At 55.3% G+C, this 25,583-nt stretch overlaps 1 protein-coding gene across 3 annotated transcripts in view; it reads left to right on the top strand.

Annotated features, from left to right (window-relative positions):
• SYNPO (synaptopodin) overlaps positions 1-25,381 on the top strand; it is a gene marked incomplete at its 5' end in the record, with an annotated part of 33,789 nt that extends 8,408 nt beyond the window's left edge. The window contains 2 exons of one of the 3 annotated variants that reach the window (XR_013960985.1): positions 17,807-20,906; positions 25,326-25,381. Coding sequence is in view for 2 of the 3 variants with exons in the window: in XM_080676154.1 (XP_080532280.1) it covers positions 17,807-20,178 (2,372 nt within the window). Of the gene's footprint in view, positions 1-17,806; positions 22,067-25,325 lie in introns of those variants that run through there. The other 2 variants (XM_080676155.1, XM_080676154.1) reach the window with 2 other exon arrangements.
• Positions 25,382-25,583: the final 202 nt, after the last annotated feature.

Genomic DNA, 25,583 nt, shown 5'->3' with positions numbered 1-25,583 from the left:
ATTTGCCTAGGGTGATTCTGTGAGTAGAAGGCAGCAGAGCTGCCTTTCCTTGGAACAGAGCTGCTTCTTGTTGTTGTTTTTTTAAATTACTCTTTTAAAAATGTTTTTATTGATTTTAGAGAGAAAGGAAAGGAGAGGGAGAGAGAAACATCGATGGGAGAGAGAAACATCTATCGGTTGCCTCCTGCATGCACCCTGATGGGGGATGGAACCACAACCTGGGCATGTGCCCTGACTAGGAACCAGACCTGCGACCTTTTGGTGCACAGGATGATGCTCCAACCAACTGAGCCACCCGGCCAGGGCAGAGCTGCTTCTTGGTAAAGGGGAGGGGGCACATATGGCAGAGGAGCCTTCTCTCTATCTCCTCTTCACCCCACCCCACCCCCACCGGACCGGCTCCATGGTTGACATGCATCCCCCAGGCCCTGCATCCATCCCCCTGAGCCTGCATCCCCCTGAGCCCGAGTCACAGCTCTGGGAGGTAGGCTGAGCAGGGGTCAGCACGCTCCCTCCACCTGCCAGGGCTGTCATCCCACAAGGCCCAACACACCTCCAGGCCTAGGGGCCTGGCCTGGGAGGCACCTTTTCCTTCAGAGCAGCTCCCAGGCTTCCAGACATGAGCTCATCGGAGCTGCTGATGCCAGGAAGGGAGGGACTGAGGGGGAAGCAGGCAGGGCTGCCCAGATTGGGGCACTGAGGGCCCCTGAAGAAGTGGAGGGGTGCTGTTGTGGAGGAGTTGCAGGCCCTGGCCCCCAATGTAGTGTGGCAGCAGGGACAAGATACACCAGCAGAGAGTCAACTGGGATGGGGGTGGGGTCATGCAGCAACCTAGGTGCTAGCCACTTGCTTGCTGTATGACCTTGGGTGAATCCCTTGCTCTCTGTGGAACTCAGAGTCCCTGGCTGGGGTGGAGCGGGGCGGAGGGGGGGGAGGGGTCTTTAGGTAGGCATTGGAGTTGCAGTCAGACCCCTGCCCTCAAGAAACATTTTAATTGGGGCGATAGTTAAGAAAAAGGGAAGCAAAGAAATCAGCAAGGTGATTTCAGATAGATACAAGTGGCACCATGAAATGTAAGCCATGCTGCTAAGATGGAGAGGGGCTACTCTGTGTGGGTGGTTAGGGAAGGGCTCTCTCTGGAGGGGGCATTGGAGCAGAGGCCTGAATGTTATGTGAAGGTGTGGTCATGGCTGGCTCATGGAGGAGGCATGACCAGAACTTAGGTCTAGATGAAGAATGGGAGGGATTTGGTTGGGAGGAAAGTGTTTCTGAGGATGGTGAAAGGTCTAAGCTGGAACTGCAGGTATGAGGGGGCGGGGCATTGGCTGTGGTTGTGAAAGGCCATCATCCCTCGGGACTTCAGACTGCAGGCAGACCCACCCAAAGGAGCCTGGGGCCCATGATCTATCTGGTCAGACGGGTGGCTGGGTTCTGTTGAGTTAGTCCGGTGTGTGTGTGAGCTCAGAGTCCTTTGTGAACGGTCCCGGAGGAGGAGTCAATGTGGGGACAGCCTCCCGGCCCTGTAATTCCAGAGGCTTACAAAAGCCCTCTCTCTCCAGAATGAAATCTTTACCAACTGGCCACTGCCTGAAATTCCACCATCCTAGCTTCATCTTTTCCACTTGGTGAGGCAGGATTGCAGAGTAGTGTGTGACCCTACACTACCCTGCCCTGCGGCCCAGGGCCGCTACTGATGGACCAGATTCAATCTGCTCCTGTACTACCGGCTTCCGGGAGGCTAACGCACCGATCCCGAGGCTGGAGCCCTGGGTTCCCCTCCCGACTAGCTGGGAGATCTGGAGCATGTTATATAACCTCCCCACGCTTCTGTTTTCTCATCTAGAAGATGGAAACAATAATAGATCTTATCTTGTACTGTTGCTCTGAAAATTAAATAAGCTAATAAATGCTAAAAAACCACCCTATTGCTTATTAAATAGTAGTATTATCTTGTCTTGATCTCTGTTAAAATAGGAAGCCCTTGAGGAGATGGACACTCACTCAAGACTCATATCTCAGTTTAAATGACTTCTTGGCGCTTGGCCAGGAGCAGGTTTTGAGGGTGGGCGGGTGGGCACAGCCCAGTGGAAAGGGCCTGGCCCGCACTTCAGGAATGGCTGCCCGAACCTCGCCGTCTTCGCTAACTGGCTCGTGCTCTTGGACAAGTTATTGTGCTTCCTCTGAGACTCAGGCCTCTGTTCTGAGCTGCTATGAAATGGCCTAAGAAGGATATGTGGGGGCTGTGGGGGTGGAAGTGCTCAACAGTCTCCAGAAACATGGGGTCAGCAGGAGGGGCTATTGAAGGGGCAGGCTGATGAGCCCCACAGGCAGGAGAGTGGGCTGAGCCAAGACGTGCATTTATCCTCTGGAATCACATCTCTTAGAGATGAAGAGTGTTCAAATAACATCTCTTAGAGATGAAGAGTGTGCGGAGCCAGTGCTCTGGAAAAATAGTTCAAGTTTCTGGTAATTGACTGTGTGCCAGGGGTGTTCCAATGTCTTTACATGTCAACAGCTCCGTGAAACAAAGTACTGGGGTTCTGAGCTTGGCCCTTGAGCCAGCTCAGCCTCTCTCTCCCCTTCCCTCCTCCCGTAGGAGTAGGTCAGGGAGGATCAGGTGTGCCTGGGAGTGCTGTGGGCATGGGAGGTCCTGCCAGGGCCTGATGAGTGGGCGTCATTATTGTTGTGGAGCTTGAGTGGATTCCATGGAGTCTGGCGTGCCTCCCATCACTGTACTCATGGGGGAAACTGAGGTCAGAGAGTCCAGGGACAGGCCCAAGGTCATAAGCAGGAGGCACCCTTAGTCTCTGCATCTCCTGTTCTGCCCCCAGCTGCTTAGTACTTATGGGCACTATGGGGTGTGGGACTTGGGGACCCTACCACCCATCCCCAAGGGGGGCCTGGTCTCAGCCAAGATTCCTGCTATGGGCCCGTTGGGAGGGCACATGGAGTTGGGGGATGGGAAGGTGCTGATTAAAAAATAGACTGTCACGCGCATGGAGAGCAAGCATGCTACCACCCAGCCTGTGCCAGTTGGCTCCCCCATGCCCAGCTGCCAGGTCCCACTCAGGGTTCCCGCTGGGGCCCCACCCACCCCACCCTGGCTCTGGGCCTGAGGCTAAATGCTCCCAGCCATCCTCTCCTCTGCCTTCTCCACCCCTGCCCAGCCTCCAGGCAGATGGTGCCCTCACCGAGCCTGGGTGGGCCCGAATCTCAGCTGTTGGCTTTAAGCTGTGCCGGGGGGTCTGACATCACCACACACTGGCTGTATGGCCTTGAATGAGGCCCTTTCCCTCACTGAGCCTCAAACAAGGACAGAGTAACGCCACCAGTTAAAGCTCTTTACAGCTTTCAGAAGGTTTCTCCGATTCCACCTCTCACACAGACCCACCAGCAGAGCCGGAGACGCATTCAGAGAGGCCACGTGACCTCGGGCCGCTCAGTGCAGTGTGGCAGGGCAGAGGGCTGTGTACCCAGATAATCTTGCAAATCCAGGTCCTGTACAACTTCTCCTGGGTAAGCGAGGTCACTTGACACCACAGAGGTGAAGGCTTTGCAGGAGTAATGTGAGCAGCGTTTTTATTCATTTATTCCCTTATTCAGCCAACAAGTATTTACTGAGCCCCAGCTATGGCGTGGGGGCAGAGACATAGCAGAGAAATGACGACCAAGGTCCCTGCCCTATGGGGGCTGCTTAGGATCAGACAAGGCAGACGGATGCTAAAACAAATAATGATGGAATTACCACTCTGATGGGAGTTTGGAGGAGAGGCAGAGGGTGCTGTGGCAGAGGAATGTGACCTCCAAGGGCAGACAAGCCCTCCCTAGACCTGGAAACAGACCAGAAGGGGACAACAGAGGGGTGAGGGGAGAAAGGGGTCTGGGCAAGAGCAGCAGCCGGTGCAAAGGTCCTGGGGTGAGAGGTATTTGGCCACTGTCTGAGCACTTGAAGGAGGGCCAGTGTGGCTGGCGGGTGCAGCACCCTCAGAGGAGCGGGGTGGGGTGGGGGAGGTGTATGTGTGAAGGGACAGCGGGCTGCACAAAGGGCCTGGCACCTGCGAAGGGGTTTGAGGCCCATCCTAGGAAGGAGGAGCTGTTCCTTGTGCTGGTTTGGGAGGCTGGAGGCTGGTCTTGCCTCCTTTCTTTTCTTCTTTCCTTTGATGTCCATCCTGACAGCGCTGCTGAGGGCCCCTCTGCACCCCCCAGCCTTCACCCGCGCCTGTGACGGAATGCGGAGTCTCGGCCCAGCTGTTCTTCTCCATTGATCTGGTTTGCACTTTAACAGCCACTTGCTGCATCCTGCCTTCCAGGAGGGTTTGTTCCATCAAATGCCTGGTGGTGCGGGTTTGCTCCTGGGCGGGAGGCTGTAGTCTGATTTCCTTCCACTCGTGTGGGAGCCCATGGACCCAGAGGCTCAGCTTTTGGCGGAATGAAGGCCTGTCCCTGGACCGACTCCCACAGCCTATAATTGCTGCCTGTCCCTTATTCCACGCCAAACACCCCCATTCAACCCCAAAGTCCTCCTAGGACAAAACCCTCGGGGGAATCGGGAGGCCTGTGTTCTGAGCCTAGCTCTGCTCTCTGCTCTTGGCTCATCCCTTTTCCTCTCTGGGCCTCAGTTTCTCCATCTGTTTTAAAGAGAAATACTCTAGTTTTTCTGTTTGGCCCATGGATGCAGTATCAGCATCACCCAGAAGCTTCTTAGAAATGCAGACTGTCAGGCCCCACCCCAGACCTCCTGAATCAGAATCTGCAATTTAACAACACCCCTGAGTAATTACTGTGTACATTAGGTCGGTCATTTCTAAACAGAAAAAAAAAAAAAAAAAATAGCATCAAAAGCTATAGACTCTTCCCCTCTGTCCAAAGTTTTACTTATGAAACCCACTCTGTATTTATTCACCACCTGACGGGGGAGCAGGAGGAGGTGGAGGGGCGGGTTAGAGGATTGGGCTTTTTTAAAATGGGAATCTGGAGGGAGGAGAAGATAAAATAGCTCTGGTGGGAGAAGGGGGAGGGGTGCTCCATCTCCTCAGGCCTCGCCCTCCTCCCTTGAGAGCCCCTAACCACGAGCCTCTAAGAGCCGTTCAGCTCTGACCTCCAGGGTCCTCTGTCTCAGGGGTTTGGAAAGAGGTGCTTGGAGGGAGGGTGCTTGAGGGTCCAGAGCCTAGCGACCTCTTTCCCTGCTTGTCCCTGATTTGATGTCCTGCTCTCTGCGCCATAGGATCCCTGAAAGGGTAGCCAGTGCTATTCTTAGCGTAATGAGTGGCCGGAGGAGAACATGCTGGTGCATTATTTATGCCTCTGAGTCAACAGGATTATGTTCAGGGCTCCCCAGACATGGCCTCCCCTCCTCACGGCCTTGGCAGGTGCAGGGCACTTCCCAGGAGCCACAGCCCCTCCCTTCTGGCCCTGACCATCCCTGCGCAGTGCCTCCAGCCCCCAAGCTGGGAAGTGGGTCACGAAATACAACGGTAAGCTAGGACTAGCAGAGAGTGGCTTTGGCAATATCATGTCTTCGTTCATCAGCACATTTTTATCGAGCATGTATTACATGTGGTGGGTGTGGGTACACTGATAAATGAGAGAGAATCCCTGCCTTCCAGGGGCTCACTCTAGCCTGCGAGTTAGTGGTGTTCCATCGTCACAGAAGCGTAGGTGCCAGGCCTGACGCTGGGTGCTTTGCACATGAGACCCGGTCCTCCCACTCACCCTGCAGGGTAGGAATTAGGAGGCCCATTTACAGAAGAGGGAAACGAGGCTGGAACAGAAGGACCATTTCGGATCAAACGGCAGGTGTGGAGCTGGGGCTTTGGGAACCCCCTGCACTGCCCTGAGGAGGCCCTTAGGACTGGGAGGACATTAACTGGCTGGGGTGGCCCCATTCCCTGAGAACCTTGAGTTGTTGAAGTCATGTGTGTGCAGAGTTTTTGTAAAGCTGGAGTGAAAGGACAGATGCACTTAGGGCAGGAAGTCAGAACCATATGGGATGAGGTGATGAGGCCGGAGGTGGCACGTCTCACGTGGCTGAGCCAAAGACCTGCCTTCTGCAAGGCGCCCTTGGCCTGCTCTGCGTCAGCTTTCTGGTCTGGAAAGTTCTGTAACAATTCCTGCTCTGCTTCCGTCTCTGACGGATGTGTCGGTGCTATGAAGCCATAAAAATGTCACGCATATTGAAGGGCTAGTATACAATCAGTGGATATATTTATGTACAAAATCTGTTTTCTTAAGGGCATTTTTTGTTAACATTATGCACTTCCCTGTGTTAATTTGCTTACAAACACATTTATAAAATCGTGGGCTCTAAAGCCCAGTGGTCCCCAACCTGACTACTTCAGAACCCTTCAGGGAGGCTGTTCACATGCGTATTCTGTGGTGCTTGGTGTGGGGCGGGGCCGAGGAATCTGCATTTGGGGCACACTCCCTGATGGATTCTGCGGGTTTCTGATTTGGGCTGGATCGGGAACAACACTTGCCTGGGGCCTCACAATGAGTTGGAGACTTAAATCCAGGCCTGCAGCTCCCAGTCCAGCCCCTTCCTCCTACTCTTCAGCTGCCCCGAGCATCCTAAAGGGATGAAGCCAGGGATGACGGCAATGAGCAATGCTGCTGGGAGCAGCTGGTAACATTTACAGTGCCGTGCTAGGCACGTTACATGGCTTATCCGTCTGATTGCAGTCGTGTTAGAAAAGGGGACATTCTCCACAGCAACAGGGACATTTGAGCATGAGGTGCAGATTTTAATGCACCCCTGGAAAAGGGAAACCATGGCTGAGGCGCAGACATGTGGAGAATCGCATTTGAAACCACACCACGGATCTCTTACCATTCTCCAGTAGCATGTGCACTCCAGGCAGGGGTTGTCCGGTAACATTTACCTGGAGACAGGGCAGTCCGGCAGGAGGGGGACACCTGTGCCCTCCCACAAGGTGTGTACCTGCTGCTTGTGCATCCATGCCAGCCTGCCACCTGAGCACCTGTGTGTCTCCACGTGCACACCTGTGGGTGCTCAGTGCACACACATTCGTGTGGGGTTATGCTCTGTGCGTGGGCATGTGTGCAGGGGAGCATGTGCTGCCACTGGCTAGCTCACGCCAGCACTGAGAAGCTATTGAGAAGGCATGTGTGCTGCAGGGTGTGTGTGTGTACAAATGGTAGCAATGCAGGCGACCCCTGAGATCCCAAAGGGCAGAGGCAGAAGGGCCATTCGAAAACCTGTTTTCCTCACTCCTGTCCGACCTCCACATTACGTGCACCATCCTCAAACCTGCCAGGTGTGAGCCTGCCCCAGGACCTTAGCACTAGCTGTTCCCTCTGCCGGCTCCCCTTCCCTAGACGTGCATATGCTTCATTCACTCTCACCTTCTTCGCTTCTTTCCTCAGATGTGACTTCTCAGTGATGCGTTGCACACCACGCCTCCATTTATCGCCAGTCCCTGCTTCATCTTTCTCTATAGCATTTACCACCTGATTTGCGTGTCTCGTTACTCATATATTTATCTTGCTCCCCTAGTAGAGTGCAAGCAGGGATTGTCTGTCCCTCATCATGGCTGTGAACAGTGCCCAGCTGGTGTGCAATAAATAGTGGCCGATGAATGAGTCCGGGCACCACCTAACTTACTAATTGTCTTTAATTTGTCTAACTTTTGTTACTGAAAGATCCACGTTTACCTCTCCCTAAGCAGCAATGTATCTTTCACAGGATCAGTGTGTTTATTATGCTCCTTTCCCAATACACATGTGAAATTTACATAACTAGTAAGGTTTTCACAATCAGGGTACCACCTGTATCCTTTGCTTCCCCTAGAGGTGTGGGGGCACCCCACTCTAGGAATCACTGGTCCAGGCCAGTCCCTTCTTAGAACACTTGAACAAACGAAGCCCAAAGGCTCAGGAATCAGTCCAGGGTCGCACCCAGACTGTGACAGGACACACACTGGAGCCAATCTCCTGACCTCCAGTCTGCTTTCCTTTTGCAGTTTGAGGGCCGAGGGGACGGCGGGGCTGGATGAGTCAGCCTCTCCCCTGGCACACACTTCTCCTGCTGGAGGGGAGCCAGACATGCCTGGTAATTAGTAAACGGCACGGGGGCATGGCAGGGCCAGCAGCCTCTGCACGCCCAGGGCCTCAGTGCCCTCCTGGCTGCGGGCTGTGTACCCAGTGATGGGAGCCGACTTTGGCTGCACCTTCCCTCCAGGAGTCTTGGACCTGGGACTGCTCCAAGGAGGCCTGGGCCCTCACATCTAGCGAGAGGCAGACCTGGCGTTCAAACCCTGTCCTCTCTGCTACAGCATATTGGGTAGACGGTGATGCTGGGGTCCCCTTGCAGAGAGGATTCTGGGGGTGAAGGGGTGAGGGTGAGGGTGGTTGTGCTGAGCAGGAAAGGGAGACCAGACCCAGAGAGGGCTGGAGACAGACAGACAGAGCCCTACCCTGGTATACAGAGCTATACAGAGGGGGGTTTGTGCAAAAGGCTGAAGTTACATTCCTCTCGGGTGTGCACAGTGCTATACACTATAGAAATAATTTCTCCATTTAATTTGCTCAGCAGTGGCTCTGCCAAGCAGAGACCATGGTCCCTGTGTACTGATGAGGAAGTTGGGACTCAGAGCGGGGAAGTGATTTACTAGCGGTTGCACAGCATGCTTTGGGAACAGGCTGCACCTCTGGTTGGATTTGGTAAATGAGGACTGTCTGGGGGAGGGCAGGCCAGCTGCATGGACATGGAAGGGAGAAATGGTAGTGAAAACCGCAAATCACTCACTGGGCAAATAGCCTTGGTGAATCCCAAAATCTTCCTGAGCCCTAGTTTTCTCACCTGTACAGTGAGTATAACAGTACTCCCAGTTCACAAACTGTGAGGCAAAACAACATAATACAGTAATGACCGTGCTGAGACGAAATGCCTGAACATAAGCAGCATCCTGAGTAACAAAAGTGACGTTTGCCTGGCGCCTGACAAGTGTGCCTACCAAGGCCACTGCCATGAGCGAGGGGCGGATCCCAGGCCTTGTTCGGCAGATGCCAGCGAGCCGAGACCCCAAGAGAGTGCGCACAGCCTGAAGGAGCCTCCAGGGGCCGGGGGTCGCTGGTGAGGACACCTCCTGCGCAGCAGCAGCAGAGACACAGCCCCAGCCCGGGTCCAGTTCCCTCCACTGTTTACCCTGCTGGGCGCTGGGCACTGCGACTCCAGCGAGCCTGGGACTGGGACGTCATTACCATTCCGCCTGCGTTCTTGTCCCGGGTTATTTATTTTTCTGTGAGGAAGGAATGTGGGGAATTTACCACAGGGCGCTGGCCTCCGCTTTTGGCTGCTGGGCAGCTCTTCCCTTAGAGGGAAGCAGCCGAGACAGACGGCTAAGGCCGCGGAGGTGGAAGCGGAGGCGGCGGAGGGTCCCAGCTGAATCAGTGGCCCCGGGCGGTGGGGAGGTTATGCAACCCAGTCTTGAGGCAGCCAGCACAGTGCTTCTGGCCTCTGGGCACGATAAGCTCTAATGTCAGAGCTCCCATGAACTCTGTGTGGACCAACCCATTCACCCTCAGCCTCTGGGAAAGCCCACGGGGTGTTCCTCTGCAAGGTGCCTTTCTGTGCGCCTGGTCTTGGTTTGGGGGTGGGGGGCTCAAGGAGATTGCCTTGAGCCTTCCACCCTCTGCTGGGCTGCCCCATTATTGGGAATGCTTCTACATCTCCATCTTTCAAGACTTAGGGCATATGCCACCCCCTCCAGGAAGACTTCCCAGGTTGCTTCATCCTAACTCATCTCACTCTGAGGCTCTAGATCAGGGGTGGGCAAACTTTTTGACTCGTGGGCCACAATGGGTTCTTAAACTGGACCGGAGGGCCGGAACAAAAGCATGGATGGAGTGTTTGTGTGAACTAATATAAATTCAAAGTAAAGGAGCGGAGGGGAGAGCAAGAGAACCGGATAGAACAGCCGGATCCGGCCCGCGGGCCGTAGTTTGCCCACGGCTGCTCTAGATTCTCCCAGCACTTAGTGGAATATTCTGCCTCTTAGGTCTAACACTGTGGTTTAAGGTCTCATCTCCCTCTTCACCCACAGACTTGTTACTCCCCCAGTCCCTCCACTTTCCCCATGAACCACCCTCTAGATCTCTGATGTGGACTCTAGACAATCTGGGATCCAGATGAATCTAGAATTCATCTCCCTGGATGAGTGGATTTGGGCTGTGGGAGTGCTCACCCCCCAGTCATTTATCTAGTCAACACTTGGCTATTAAACCCTTGCTGGGGGACAGCCTCTGCTGAGCGTGGGGCATTTAGAGAAGATGGAGGCCAGCTGCCGCCCACGTTGCCCCAGGGCCCGGAGGGGGAGCTGCATCTTTGTAGAGAGCCCAGAGTGTGCCAGGCCCTGGGCTGGGGGCTGTGGACGCAGAAATGGCCGAGGCCCAGCTCTGCCCCTGGCAGAGGCAGAGTTTAAGGGAAAGCGTCACTTCCCCTACCGCCACCCCTTGCCAGCTCACCACCTCTTTGTCTCCTGGCTTAAGTGTTTCCTCTGGAAGGGAGGTGTGGCAGGGAGGGCCTGGGGCAGGCTCAGCAGGGCCTGACTGGGAGGCGGGAGCCCTGGTTGGGCTCTGGGTGAGCCAGCCCTTTCCAATTTGCTGTGCACCTGGGGCTGAGCCTGCCTCTCTCTGCGGCACCATTTCCAAGTCCCTGAAAATCTAATTGTAGATTAATGTTTAGGCCAGTAGGGAAGGCAGGAGGGCAGTGGTGGCTCCCGGCCCCTGGCAGAGGTGGACCCCACAGCAGGGTCCTGGTGAGCCAGTGGGGAACAGTGTGTGTGGCCCGTGGGGATAGCTGCCAGCCAAGGCCGCAGCCAACTTGGGAGCCCTTGTCTTAAGTTCCCCCCAAACCACCCATCCTGCTCTGCCTGATCCTAACTCACTGTCAGCAGAGAGGTATCAGGAGCTGGGCCACAGCCTCCTTCCCCTCAGCCTTGGTTTTGGGCTTTCTCAACCTGTTGTTTCTGCCACTGAGTCTTCCTGCTCTGAGGCCCGTAGGCCAGGTTGAGCAGAAGAACACTGGTCTAGGAATGTGAATGGATTGACAAGGGCTTCCTGGAGGAAGTGGCAGTTGAGCTGGGCCTGGGGCAGTGGGTGAGGAAAGTGAGTGTGCTTTGTGGGCAGAGCTCTTCAAGAGGAGGTATCCAGGCTTGGGATCAGTCAGATCCGAGCTCCAGCTCCCCTCTGCCTGCCCCTTGCTGGCTGCAGGACCTGGGGTGAGTTCGCTAATTCTCTGGACCCCGTTTTCCTCCTCTGTCCAATGGAGTAAGGGAGCTTCCCTTATGACCTGCTGTGAGGACTCGATGAGAAAATACATGCTAGCTAGACCCTTAGCTTGGCAGCAGCTGGTGCTCCGCACGTGTTGGCTGTCGTCATCCTCATCACTGTCATCACTGTCATCTGTGAGCACCACGGAAGGTGGGGGGCAAGGGAGGAACAGCGGTGACGCAGTGGGGGCCCCTGCCCCGGCTCCTGCAGTCTGTGGGGCAAAATTAGATTCAGACCCAGATCACTGCAAAGCCAGACATTGGAAGGAGGCAGCCTGGCCCACGGAATGGGCTCTGGACTTGACCCTGGGCCAGCCTGGGTTTGAATCCCTGGAGCAAGCCACTCACCCCTCTGAGCCGTTTCTCCTCTCCCACAGGGATGGGGTCCTGGGACTCCATGGGTAGCTGGAAATGAAGCAAGGGCCTGGCATGTGGTGAGCACATCCTGAAGGGCAACTTTCAGTAAAATGAATAATGTGCAAAGTGATGAGGTAATTGAGTGCTGCAGATAAAGCACTGGGGGGTCAGGGGAAGTTTTCGGGAGGGCTGGTGGCATTTGAGATCGGTGGGAAGGCTGGGGATGTAGCGAGGATATGAGACAGAGAAGGGCTCCCCGGGGAGGTGTCTGTGCAAACCCCACAGCAGAGGCAGGAACTCCCAGGGCGGGTGTGTGAGCCACAAGCCATTGGACCGCTCTGGCCATTGCGAGGGCACCGAGAGCAAGGTACAAGCTCTCAGGCAGCTCTGAAGTCAGAGGCTCTGAATGCCACCAGGAGGGCTTGCTACTTGATCCTCCACGTCCTGGGGAGGCAGGAGAAAGACATGAGGGGAGCCAGGCGGGGGGACGATGAATCTGGCCGCGTGGAGTGGGTAGATTGACGGGGGAAGAGATTGGGGGTGGAGGGGCCATTTAAAAGGCTGTTGCAAAATCAGTTTTCCTGATAAAGAGCTGGGCTGAGTCATGTGTGGAGGAGAGAAGTCACATCCAGCTCCTCCGCGTTGCTGGCGATGTGGGATTTTCCTCTCTGTCAGCGAGGCGATTGGCTGCCTTACCCAGAGGCTGTGAGAACCAAGGCCGGCTCAGCACCGAAGGGGAACTGGGCTGCAGGGAAGACCCGGCCACAGTGAGTAAGATGAGCACTCAGAGGTGCCTTCGTGGTTTGGGGTGTGTAGCTTAGGGCATAGGGCACCCCTCTCTGGTCTCAGTTCCCCTCTGGGCATCCAGGGAGAGGCATATGGTGACTTCTTTTAGTGGCAAGGCTGGAGCTAGGTCTGGGGCTCCCCACTCTTGTTCTCTGCATCTCTTCTGTCCTGGCAGTCCTTCCCACCGTAGTATGAATTATTCTCCTCCTGAGAGGTCTGGCCGGCTGCCGGGACTGTCAGGTTGCACTCACCAGGACTTTGGCATGGATGGAGAGCTCTCCAGAGGATGACGGCTGTGTCATTTCCTCCTTTCAGCGGGGAGGATATGGGGCAGGGGCTGGCAAGGTAGCCAGACCATTACTCAGCCCAGTTCATCTTCCTGCCCCCAGCTGAGCCAGAGGTTGTGCAGCGGCCAGCCATTGGTTCCTTCCTGACTCCAGCAGGGGGGCAGTTTACCCAGCCTGTTTACCTGTCCCATTGCCAAGCCTCCCAGGCAGCCAGAGTGGGCTGCCTTTAGCCAGTCTCTGTTCCTACCTCTTGCCCCGTCCCACCGGGGTGGATACTCCCATTGACGGCAGCATATAAAGAAACATTTCCTTGAATTCTCTCCCTGTCCTGACCTTCTGCTCTGGCCTCCCTTCCCCGCCCCACCTCCCTCCTTCGGGTCCTTCGTCCAGACAGGCCTGACGGTGGACAGAGCAGGCTGCTGCCTGCAGAGCTGCTGAGGGGAGGAAGGGCATTGCCCTGCCCGAACACAGCTAGAACTCGGGACCTGGGCCCCAACACACATTCTTCCCAAACTCGTCTCTCATATCCCAGCAGTCATTTCTGCCTTAGTGAGAACGAGTTTGTCAGCTCTTCTCCCAAGAGGAAGAAGGGGGAGAAAGCCTGAGTTGTTCCTGGCAGCTGGCCGTGCAGGGGAGAGGGCAGTGCCGGGGCACTGATCGTGAGATGAGGAAACAGAGGGTTTGACTGCCTGGAGCCTCTACCCACTCCTCCCCCTGGAGTCAGGGTCTGGAAGGCAGAGTGGTTAAGAAATGGGACTCAGCAGCCAGGCTTTGAGTTCCGAATCCCAGCTCTACTCCTTACAAGTTGTATGACCCTGGGCAGGTCTCTCTGACCTCTGATTTCATCTGCAAACTGGGAAGAATAACAGTATTCTCTCTGGGGATTGTCGGAAAGATTAAAAAGATGAGTATAAAGGGCATAGCACAGCACCTGGGCTGTGGTAAGGGCTCAATAATTACAGCCCCATTGCATCCTCATTCTAACGTGTGCTCAGGGCTTCCTGTCCGCCTCCCCAACTTGGGGTTTGAACCCTGGTGGATCCTGGTCCCCTGCCCCCTGCCTCCCTCCGGCAGCCCTTCCTTGCACCTGCCCTCACCCCGTCCTCTCCTCAGGCCTGTCTTCAGAGCTCCTGATCCATTGGCCAGGGTGGGTCTTTCAAGGGCCAGCACCCATCCTGGCCATGCAGAGGCACAGAGAAGAGGGGGAGGGCGCTGTTGTGACTTGCACAGGTGCAGGCTGTACCAGGCAGATTGGGGCTCAGTGAGGCGCCTGTTCCTGCCTTTCTGACACCAGGGAGCGCAGTCTTGGACCCAGTGGCTGGGCACTGCCAGGGGTGGCAGTTCCCTGGTCTGAGGAATTTTGGATGGAACTGCCTCCCTGGTGCCCTGCCGTGGGGACTCTGGGTGCTGGGAGCCGGCCTGGCCCCTTCTTTCAGCTTTGTTTATGCAGGGTGGCAAAAATCATCTGGATTGCTAGCTGGGTCTGGTTCAAGCCTTTAGCTAAATTCCTTTTCCATGGAGTCACTGTGGGCTGGGGTGGAGGGCACGGGAGCTTCGTCAGAGGCTGGGCTTCCTCGCCCCCTGGCCTTGTCTGCCATGTTCCTCTTGTCCCAGAACAGCGGGGGAGGCTCTTAGTCTCACTGGGGGTCAGCCCACCAGGTCCTGGTCCACAGCCTTCTCTGCAGCCCTTCCCTCTCCAAGCCGCCCAGGCCAGCTTATCCCACGGAGGGCCTTCATGCCCCACCACTTGAGAACTTTCTAAATCCATGGCCTTTGGAATAGCCTGGGGACAGGACTGAAGCAGGGAAGTGGGAGGGGGGAGTGCAGGGTCGTTTGGAGCCCTGGTTATTCAAATTGAAACGCTTTCTATGAGCCTCACACTGAGGGAACCTGCCAGCCAGAAAGGTTGGTGCTCTCGGGAGTCACGCAGAGCCAGGGGTGAGCCAGCTCCCCTCCTTTTCGGCTCTGTGACCTTGGGCAGCTCACTTTACCTCGCTGAGCCTTGGTTTTCTCATCACTGAAAAGTGGGTAACAATAGTTTGTGCTTCATAGGGTTGTCGTGGGAATGAAATAAGTCAGTACACGTAAAGCACATGTGTAGGTACACAGGAAGAGCCCAGTGTTCGCTACGATTGTTGCAATTGTGTCCTAAGAAGTGTGAGTGGGACTGGGCACGTTTATCCGACCATGCCTCGTGGGATGTGCTCTGTCCGTGAATCTCTGCAGGGCTGTGGGGTTGGAAAGAGGAAGCGTTTTCTCTGGGCGGCGTTCGGGCAGAAGTTAATGTGAGGAGCAGCTTTCCAGCTGAGGAGGGTCCGTTAGTGGAAGGCACCTCTTCAGGGTAGTGAGCTCCATGTCGATGGAGTGTGTAAAGAGAGGTGTGTACCCTCAGGGGCATGGTTTTAGGGATGCAGGAACTAGACCCGGAGACAGCCATCTCTGAGACGCTGAGGCTCTGTAATTTGGAGCAATAATCCCTGCGCCCTGCCCCGAGAATGCTGGAATCCCCTGCTGTGTGACCTTAGGTCACCGCCTCTCTCAGGACCCTGATCTGTGGAGTAACTTTCCTTTGCTAGAAGAACCTCTGACCCCTTCCAGGGAGAAGAGTGGGTCCCCAATTCCACCTCATCCAGGGTAGCACGAGCTCTCCCCCCACGCACCCAGGCATTCATGACCACATTGTAGCCTCCGGACCCGAATGCCAGTGCTTCACCCCCTTCTCAGTTAGGAAATGGCTCCGAGAGGTGTAGTAACTTGCCAAGGTCACACAGCTAGCACGTGGCAGAGCCTGGATTTGGGCACGAGGCTGGTTTCCAAGCAGAGCAGAGGAGATGGGCACTGCGTGAGCTGAGCAACCTCTCAGGGCCCTCCTAATCTCCCCCAGGTGGGCACCGGTGTGTGTGTGTGGGGGGGGGGGGGCGGGGGGGAGCCAGATCCTGATGGGAAGAGGAAAGGAGGTTGGGGCCAGACAGCCTGTGGCTGCTGGCCTGGTCCCAGTGAAACTGCTGTCTGCAGCCACTCTGCTGTGTGGCCTCCCTGCCGGGAGCTCTCCCTGCACCCCTCTCTGGACCTGTTTCCTCATCTGTAAAACGGGGGTGGTGGTGAAACTGCGCCCCTGTAAGGGCCCTTCTAGCTCTGAGAGTCCCTGAATTCTGAGCTTCGCTGGCAGGATACCTAGAAACACTGTCCCTGGACGCTCACTCAGCATGTCATGGCCAGTACTAATGAGGGCAAGGGAGAGGAAGGGCCAGGTCACATTCCTCGAGAACTAATTAGCTTCCCACAGTGGGGGTGGGGTGGGGGAGGAATTTTCTCAGCCACTAAGTGAGCTGCTAATCCTGCCCACAGTCTGTCCCATCCACCTGTCCATCGGTCCATTTGTTTGTGCACCCATTTGTTTAGTCATTGTTCAATAGCATAAGTTGAGCACCGACTGTGTGCCAGCTGGGCACTGGGGATATACAGAGAAATGGTTGCAGATTAATAGGGGTCTGACTACAGCCTGATCTCTGACCTCAGGCCCTGGACTCTAGCTCCAGACTGAATCTTGAGCCCTGCTGTGTTCCCCCAATGTCCCAAAGGGACCTTCTGAAACAAGCCTGAGCTGTGGACCCAAAGGGACCTGGTTCTGACTCCAGCTCTGCCACCCTTTGCTGTGACTTTGGGCGAGTTATTAACAAGTCTCCAGACCTCATTTTCCGCTTCTGTAGAAGAGGGACCAGGAATGCTTGTCCCCTGGTGTTCTTGTGAGGATAACATGAAGCAATGCAATGTTCTAGTCGAGTTGCTGCTGAAATTAGCCCAATTTATTACTTTTATATTAAAATATGAGAATTTTAAAATAATTATTTAAATGAAAGTGGGAAGAAACTGTGCAAGGACATAGAAGAAACTAATGACAGTTGTTACCTGACTCGTGATGGGGGCGCTCGGGGTGGAGGGACACTTTTCACTGTATACTTTTTTTGTCTTTGAACACTGTGTACTTTATGTTTTTAATTTTTTTAGATCATGTGAATGTATTGCCTGTTCTAAAAAGAGAAGTGTTAGTGTTCATGCTAATGATGATACTATGGGCTCGGAAGTGTAAAGGACCCTAAGAAAGGCACAAGAGAGTGTCCTGGGCTCATTTGTGCATTCAGTCGTGCTTGCTGAGCGCCCAGGCTCTGTGCTAGGGGCAGGGTTAGAGGGCTGAACCAGCCAAGCAAGGTCATTGTCCCCTTAGACCAGGGGTGGGCAAACTTTTTGACTCGAGGGCCACAATGGGTTCTTAAACTGGACCGGAGGGCCGGAATAAAAGCATGGATGGAGTGTTTGTGTGAACTAATATAAATTCAAAGTAAAGGAGCGGAGGGGAGAGCAAGAGAACCCTCCGCTCTTTCGGCTCTGCGGGCCGGATAGAACAGCCGAATGAGCCGGATCCGGCCCGCGGGCCGTAGTTTGCCCACGGCTGCCTTAGAGTTTGGTGGGGGGAGGGGGGCAGATAATAAACAAGGAAACAGATAAAGAAGATAATTGTGAATTGTGGTGAATGCCATGAAGAAAATCAACAAAGAGATGGGATAGAAAAGGAAAGGGCTGGTTACAGAGAAAGGCCCCTCCAGAGAGGTGACAGTAAGTCCTGAATAGCAAGAAGGAGCCGGCCTGGAATGCCATCTGGGAGAAGATCATTCCAAGCAGAGGGAACAGCAAGTGTAAAGGCCCTGGGGAAGGAACAAACTTGGCATTTTCAACAAATAGAAAGAAAGCCAGCAGGGCAGAGCCTAGTGAGAGAGGAGAAGGGAAAGGAGTCGTGCGGCTGAGTATTGTATCAGCAACCTGGGGCTCCAAATGAGGGGCTGGCTAGCCCTGAAATGGTCCTCAGGGCAGGTTTACACAGCTGGTGGCATTTGAGCTGGGCCATGATGGCTGGGCCAGGGATCTTTATGAGGAGAGGGCATTCCAGGAAACAGGGAGTAAAGATCAAGATGCTGGAGGAAAAGGTCACCTGTGGGAGGGTCACGGGTGATTGTCTGTTCGTCTGTCTATTGTGTACCCCTGTGGCTCTGCATTCCAGTTTGATAACCCGGCCTCTGTCCCTCCCTGCAGCATTGGGCCGGAGCACGAGCCTCACCGAGAGGGATCTGAAAGAGGCCAAGGCGCGGAGCCAGCAGATCGCAGCCCAGCTGACCACCCCTCCCAGCTCCAACTCCCGAGGCGTCCAGCTCTTCAACAGGCGCCGGCAGAGGGTGAACGAGTTCACCTTGGAGAGCCACGGCCGGAGGGGACAGAAGCCCAGCCAGGAGTCCCTGAGAGTTCCCTCCCGCAGCCCCGCAGGCCATGCCCCAGGGCTCAGCCTGAGTCCTGCCTCACTTCACGAGCCAGGCCCTCCGAGGAGCCCCGACGGCCAGAGCCCTGACCTAGGGGTCCCTGGTCACAGCATGGAGGGGTGCTCAGAGGAAGCCAGCTTGTTGCGGCACCTGGAGAAGATGGCCAGTGAGGAGGAAGAGGTGCCCCTGGTGGTTTATTTAAAGGAGAACGCAGCTTTGCTGACGGCCAATGGGCTCCACCTGTCCCAGAACCGAGAGACCCAGAAGAGTCCACCCACCCCGCCTCCAGCTGAGGTCCACAGCCCAGCTCCAGACGTCAACCAAAACCTTGCCTCCCCCAGTGCCGCACTCATCCCACCAGCTTCCAACAGCAGCCACAACCTGCCAGCCACAGATGTCAATCAGAACCCAGCAGAGTCAGTCTCCCCTCAGAGCCTGCCGTTTTCTAGCCTTCAGCAGAAGTCCTTGGAGGCTCAGCTCCCACCGCCCGGCACAGTGCCAGATTCTACGCCCAGCACCCAGTGTGCTGGCGGGCAACCCCAGGAGCAGGTGAGACCCAGCACACTCCTAACCGACAAGGCGTCAGCTCCGTCGACCACCAGCAGCACCTTCCCCAGAGAAGCGGCTCCCAGCTCCGGGTCCCCAGTCCCAGACTTCATGTCCAGCTCCCTGCTCGTCGATGTCCAGCCCAGCGCCCCAGCGGTGTCAGCAGAACAAGAGACATCGGGGCGGGCCATGGCCACCACGCCCACCACGCCCACCAAGCTGTACAGCGAGGTCCACCTCACGCTGGCCAAGCCCGCATCCGTGGTCAACAGGACGGCCAAGCCCTTTGGGATCCAGGCACCAGGGAGCACTGGCCCGATGGAGCGGAGCCCCATGGTAGAGAGAAGACATCTCGGGGGGAAGGCCCGGGCTTCCCAGCCCCCCAGCATGGCTGACAGGAGCCCTCGGCCACAGAGACACGTAACGTCTCACAGCCCCATGGTGGAGAGGCGGCCCATGGCACAGCGCAGCCCCGCCTTGGAGAGACGCCCCTTGGGGAACTTTACCCCACCCCCCACTTATGCTGAGACCTTGTCCACGGCTCCCCAGGCTTCCCGGGTTAGGTCTCCCCCCTCTTACTCTGCCTTGTACCCCAGCTCTGACTCCAAGCCTTCCCATTTGAAAGGCCAGGCAGTTCCCGCCGGCAAGACGGGAATTTTGGAGGAGTCCATGGCCCGAAGGGGCAGCCGGAAATCCATGTTCACCTTCGTGGAGAAGCCCAAGGTGACGCCGAACCCAGACCTGCTAGATCTGGTACAGACAGCTGATGAGAAGCGGAGGCAGAGGGACCAGGGGGAGGCTGGCGGGGAGGAGGAGCCCTTCGCGCTGGGGGCCGAGGCCTCCAACTTCCAGCAGGAGCCAGCACCCAGGGACAGGGACAGCCCCACCGCGGCCGAGAATGCTGTCCCCGAGTGGGCCTCCTGCCTCAAGTCCCCGCGCATACAGGCCAAACCGAAGCCCAAACCCAACCAGAACCTGTCCGAGGCCTCCGGGAAAGGGGCTGAGCTCTATGCCCGCCGCCAGTCCCGCATGGAGAAGTACGTCATAGAGTCTTCGGGCCACGCCGAGCTGGCCCGCTGCCCTTCACCCACTATGTCCCTGCCTTCGTCCTGGAAGTACTCCCCTGGCAGCCTCCGCGTGGCATCCCGAAGCCCAGCTCGGACCCCACCTGCCTCCCTCTACCATGGCTATCTGCCTGAGAATGGGGTCCTGCGCCCGGAGCCCACCAAGCAGCCGCCATACCAGCTGCGGCCCTCACTCTTCGTCCTCTCTCCCATCAAGGAGCCAACCAAGGCCTCACCAAGAGCTGCCTCACCCGCCAAGCCGAGCTCTCTGGACCTGGCGCCCAGCCTGCCCAAGGCGACCCTCCCACGGTCACCCGCCCTGCCTCGGCCCTCCCGCTCCTCGCCAGGTCTCTACACAGCCCCGGGCCAGGATGGCCTCCAGCCCACTGCCGTGAGCCCCACCTACAGCAGCGACATCTCCCCCGTGTCTCCCTCCAGAGCCTGGTCTCCCCGAGCCAAGCAGGCCCCCAGGCCCTCCTTCAACACCCGGAATGTCGGGATCGAGGCTCAGGTGTGGAAGCCTTCCTTCTGCTTCAAGTAACGGACCCACAGGGATCCCACTGCCTGTCAGGGCCCCATCTCTGAGGGCAGGATGGAAAGCAGATGTGGCAGGAAATGGCACAGGGCTGAGAGTCAGGAGTATGGGGACTCGGGGCTCAAGGGCTGATGCTGCTACCAGCTAGCTTTGTGACTGATGCTGGGCAAGTCACCTCCCCTCTCTGAGTTGCAGCTGCCAGTTCCCTGCTCTGAGGGTGGTTGGACTCCATGTCAGAGGGATAGAAAGCCTGCTAATGGGTGGGAGGAGGGTCATGGAGGCCGGTGCCAATGAGGCTGGGGCTTCCTCTGGCCTTTGTGAGCTATTGGGATGCCAGCGTCTTGCTGGGGAATGGCCTGGAAGGGGACTTCACACGGGCTTCTGGAACAAACATCCTGCCAGAGCCTGTGGAACAGTGGGGCCACCCTCATGTGGCCCAGCTCCTGGCACCTTTCTGCCTGTTGCTGGATTCTCACCTCCACGGGTCTGTCTCTTCCACCTCTGCCTTCTGGACACCGTTTCCTCTCCGCTGCTTCAGAGAGCTTTGCCTCGGCCTCCACATTTTCTCCTGCTGGATGAAGACTTAGCCCACTGCTGTCTGATGCTTTTCTCCTGCCCTCTGTCAGCTGCCTCCAAGCCTTCTCCAAACATCTGGCTCCACTTAAGAGACAGCTAAAGCAGCTCATCCCAGACCTCCACCCTGGTCCCACCTGGCTTGCCCTCACTGCTCTGGGGTAGGGGAGGTCCCAGGGGACCCCTGAGAGACAGAGAGCCCTGTAGAAGGCTGTGCAGCGAGGAGAGAGTCCCCTGGCAATGTATCCGATGGCTGTTTTGGCTGCAACCTCAGCCAAGATCTGCCTGACTGAAAGCAGCCATCTCCATGCAGTGGAAGGGAGAGAGGCAGGAGAGGAGGGTCTGGTCCATCTCAGCCTCTCATTTGCTGAGTGACTTTAGCCAAGTCACTTTCCCTCCCTGGGCCTCAGTTTTCTCATTTATACAATGAAGGCTCCACCAGGTGTGACAATCTGTGAGGGTTGAGAGAGGCTGGTGCTTTGGGAGAAAGGCCTTGTAAGTGATGACAGTCCCCTGGGAGGAGAGGGAAAGGAGATGGGCAGTTGCTGTAGGACAGATGGAGATGAGATGTTTGCAAGGTTGTTCTGGGGAGGGTCTGGCTGGAATGAGCTGCTGGAGGAGCCGAGGGATCAGAAGCCTAGACTGGAATGGCACAGGTGCAAGATTGCTGGGGCACTGGGAGCGGGGCAAGGGCTGGGGCAGGAGCACACAGCTCAGGGAGATGGGACGGAGGAGACCTTAAGGTTCTGAGGAAAAGGCTGGGACGTAAGAGTTGACTCCGTGTGTATCTTTGGGTCTCAGTTTCCCCATTCATAGTAGTATGAGCACTTTACCACCGCTGAAAGCTTTATGTGCTGCAGCCCCCCAACACCAGGCTTTGTGGGGGGTGAGAGAATACAGAGGCAAGAGGCAGAATTCAGATGGAAGATTCCCAAGGCTGGGGCCCGAGCACCACCCACTTACTCTTTTCCAGCCCTATTTCTGGGCTCCCTAGTGGGGAGAGGGGTGGTGGAGGCGGTGCCCATGCTGGGCTGAGCCTGCCGTTTTCCTGAGCTCCAGGCTCATCTCCATGGGAACGGGGTGCCCTCCCAGTGAGTTCATTCTGCCCAGAATGCAGGGGCATGTATGGGGAAGTCTTGAGTGAGCTCAGCAGCTCCATGCAGCCCCCTCTCAGGACAGAGTGAAGCCCCTGCCCTAGACCCGCTCCCTTGACTCCTGGAAGAGCCCACCCTCCATCCTGCAACGCCTGCGGCCAGGCTGGCCAAGCTCTTCCCCCACTTTGTCTTCTCTCCTGTTCTCAATACACTCTGCCTCAACTCTGTCTTGCTTCCTTTCTTCCGTGCTCACTGGCTGGTGGTCAGGGCCGTCTCTCTCCTCCCTGATTCTGGCCTGGGAAGTGGGGCGGGACTGTTCGGTTATATGTGAACGTGTGGTGTGTCTCCTGTGCTGCCTGCATCTGCTGTGTGTCTGGATCAGCCATGGGCACAGATGTGTGCTGGCTTGGAAGCAAGGTGCCCTCTCTCTTCCCCAGAAGCCAGAACCCGATGGAAAGCACGTTCCTGTTTTCTCCTTCCTCAGAGTTTGGCTAAAAAGGGTGTAGAACCTGGGGAAAACCCACAACCTCTTACAGTTCAGGTTGGTTTGAGTTCTTTAAAAGTAGAATTTAAATGCCAGAGCATACATTTTCCTGTTCCCTCGGGTCGCCTTCTCCTCTCCCTACAACGTAAATCTGGCCATTTCCCACGTTCATCACCACCTGCCTCCAGAAAACACTGAATTTCTGCCCCTGTGGAGAGGAACACTGCCATTGAGAGAACTGGATCCAGTCCCAGATCTGCACCTGACTTCTGTGTGACCTTAGAGAACCCCTTGCTACCTCTGGGCCTCAGTTTCCCCTTCCATGCAATGGAAGAACCTCAGAAGGCAGTTTGGGAGCTAAGTCTGGTCTCTAACAGTTCCTGTGTGACTTTGCTCTCCTCATGCATGCACCCCACACATGTGCCCTGCTTTGGGGCTAGTGCTGGGTTAAGTGATGCACTTTGTGAATTTTCACTCATGTGTATTTCAAAGTAGTTCTGGTATATACAGAAATTCAGGGTGCATTGAGATCTTTGCCAGAAAGTGAACAGCTCTGATTTCCTGCAGCCTTTTTGTATTGTGCACCGCCCCCACCCCCGCCACACACACACACACACACACACACACACACACACACACACACACAGTCAATATCCAGTCATGGCAATTCCAATGAGGTCAGGCTCTGGCCCACCTCCAAATGATGAGGAGCTGCTCACCACTGCCCCCCAACATTCCAATACAAGCTGTTATTCCTTCCACTTGCTGGCCCTAGCTTTCCCCTTGTGGCCACCAAAGGCAGAGACAACCCTTAGAGATTTCAGACAATTACCTCAGCTCCCCCTGCCTCAGACTACTCTTCTGGCTAAAGAGCCCTGGTTGCTCTGCCTCAATGCGTGTTGATGGGCTTTGATCATGAACTCTTGGCCCCACTTCCCTGAGCTGGGCTGACAGCAAGCTTCCTGGGATGTTGCACAGACAGAACAGTTCCCAGCGTCTCTGGCTAATGTAAAAACAACTCTGATGCTGGGAGTATAAGGGGTGGATCCCATGCCGAGCTTTAACTTTCTTAGTTGGTGACTGAGGCCCAGGGTCACTCCAGCATTACCATCCCATGAAGAACTGTTCAGACTGCTGTACAAACTGCCATCAAGAGTCAGAACTGGATTCTAGTCCCATATCTGCACCTGACTCCTATGTGACCTTAGACAACCCCTTCCCACCCCTGGGCCTTTTTCTCCTTCCATGCAGAAGGCTCAAATTCTGTCTGGACTCATCTAGTAGCTGCTACATTGGAGAAAACAGATACTTTATGTCCATTGCTTGCTTTTGATTGGGATAAATTAGATTCTGATCAGATGAGAGGCTGAAGGGCTTGGCTGTGGCTGATTACTGATTGAATTAGAGAATGGATGTTATGAGATCTTGACTGAGTAGGAGGCACTGAATGGACTGGCTAGTTCTGGACTCTGAGGGATGACTGGTGGTGAATTTGGATTGGATTGAAGGCTGAGTGGACTGGTTTATTGCTGGGATCTGATTGGATGAACAATTGGTTTAGCAGGTCCATGCTGGGGAAGGATCCCCACTCCCTACACTTTCATACCAGTTCAGACTGTTTAAGCATGATGTAGCCTTCAAGCAGCAGTTTCGCTTTCTCTCTCCCTCCCTCTCTCTTATACACACACACAGACACATTCTCTAGTGGGCAGAACATATTGGATAGTTACTTACATCTTTGAACTTCATCTTCACCATTGGAAAATGGGTGTGATAATGCCAGCTATGTCACCAGTCTATTGTGAGGATCTAATGAGAGACAAATGATGAGACTGAGCCTTGTAGACTGGAAAGTCCCTAAGTAGGCAGGAAATATATATGATAGTGTATTTATAAGCTTAAAGATGTCCACACTACCCACCTCATGCCAAAAGAAGTCCAGTGAAGGGAGCGTGCTGTCTAGAGAGGAATGACACAACTTCCTTTTGTGTTTCCATCTGTCAGTGGGAACTTACTTCCTGCTCAAGATGTTCAAAGAAAAATTAGAAGGCGACCATGGCAACATGGCAATGGAGTTGCGGCTGAGAGAGTCTTCCTAAGCCCAACCTTAATAATAATGATAAAAATGTTTTAATTTCAGAACAGATAATACATCCATATGGTTCAAAAATCTAAACTTACATAAAAAGCAATACATAAAGCCTATTCCCACCCCTGTGGCTGTGTGCTTTGCTCCACTCACCCCATTTCCTAACGAACTTTGGATAGTTTCATGTGAATCCTTCCAGTATTTCTTTATGATGAATGACATCTAGTGAGCACTTTCTTTCTCCCAGGAAATAATCTAATACATGTAATACTCTTTACATTAGTTATCTCATTTAATTCTCACAACAACCCTATGGGGTACGTGCTGATATTAGACACCCATTTTACAGAGGCGGAAACTGAAGTCCAGAGGTTTCCAGTTGCTTCTGCTGTTGAAGCAACTTGCCCAAGTTCATTCAGTAAGTACAGGGGTCTGTCTCCAAAGTGAGAGTTCTTAACCACTAGTCACCTGCCTCCCTGTTTAGTGCAGGGGCAGGAAGTGTGGGCTTTTTCTTTTAAATAAATATATTTTTATTGATTTCAGAGGAGAAAGGAGAGGGAGAGAGAGATAGAAACAATGATAATGATTGATTGGCTGCCTCCTGCATGCCCCCCATTGGGGATCGAGCCAGCAACTCAGGCATGTGCCCTTGACCGGATTCGAACCTGGGACCCTTCAGTCTGCAGGCTGGCGCTCTATCCACTGAGCCAAACCAGCTAGGGCTAGCGTGGGCTTTTTCAAGCATCTGGGCTGAGAATGGGGGCATCTACGTTTTATTGCAGGCACTACCTGACTTTAGTCGCTGGCTTTCCTGATTGTACAACAGACAAATCAAACTCGGCCCCTTCCAAAATCCCGGCATGGAGGACCCCAACACTAACGCTTGCCCCCACCCTCTCTGCTCTCTTCACAGGACCGCCGAGAGAGCCTACCCACCTCCCCGCCCTGGACGCCAAGCGCGTCCCGGCCCCCCAGCAGCCTGGACGGCTGGGTGAGCCCACGGCCATGGGAGCCCGGCCGCGGGGGCAGCATGAGCAGCCCCCCGCCGCTGCCTCCGCCGCCACCCATGTCCCCTTCGTGGAGCGAGCGCTCGGTATCCCCGCTACGACCTGAGACGGAGGTGCGGCCCCCCAGCCGCCAACTGCAGGCTCTGCTGGCCCGAAACATAATC

Source organism: Plecotus auritus (assembly GCF_963455305.1).
Source record: "Plecotus auritus genome assembly, chromosome: 6".
Classification (NCBI taxonomy): Eukaryota; Metazoa; Chordata; class Mammalia; order Chiroptera; family Vespertilionidae; genus Plecotus; species Plecotus auritus.
The sequence above is the reverse complement of the archived record's forward strand: the minus strand, read 5'-3'. Positions and strand labels throughout refer to the sequence as shown.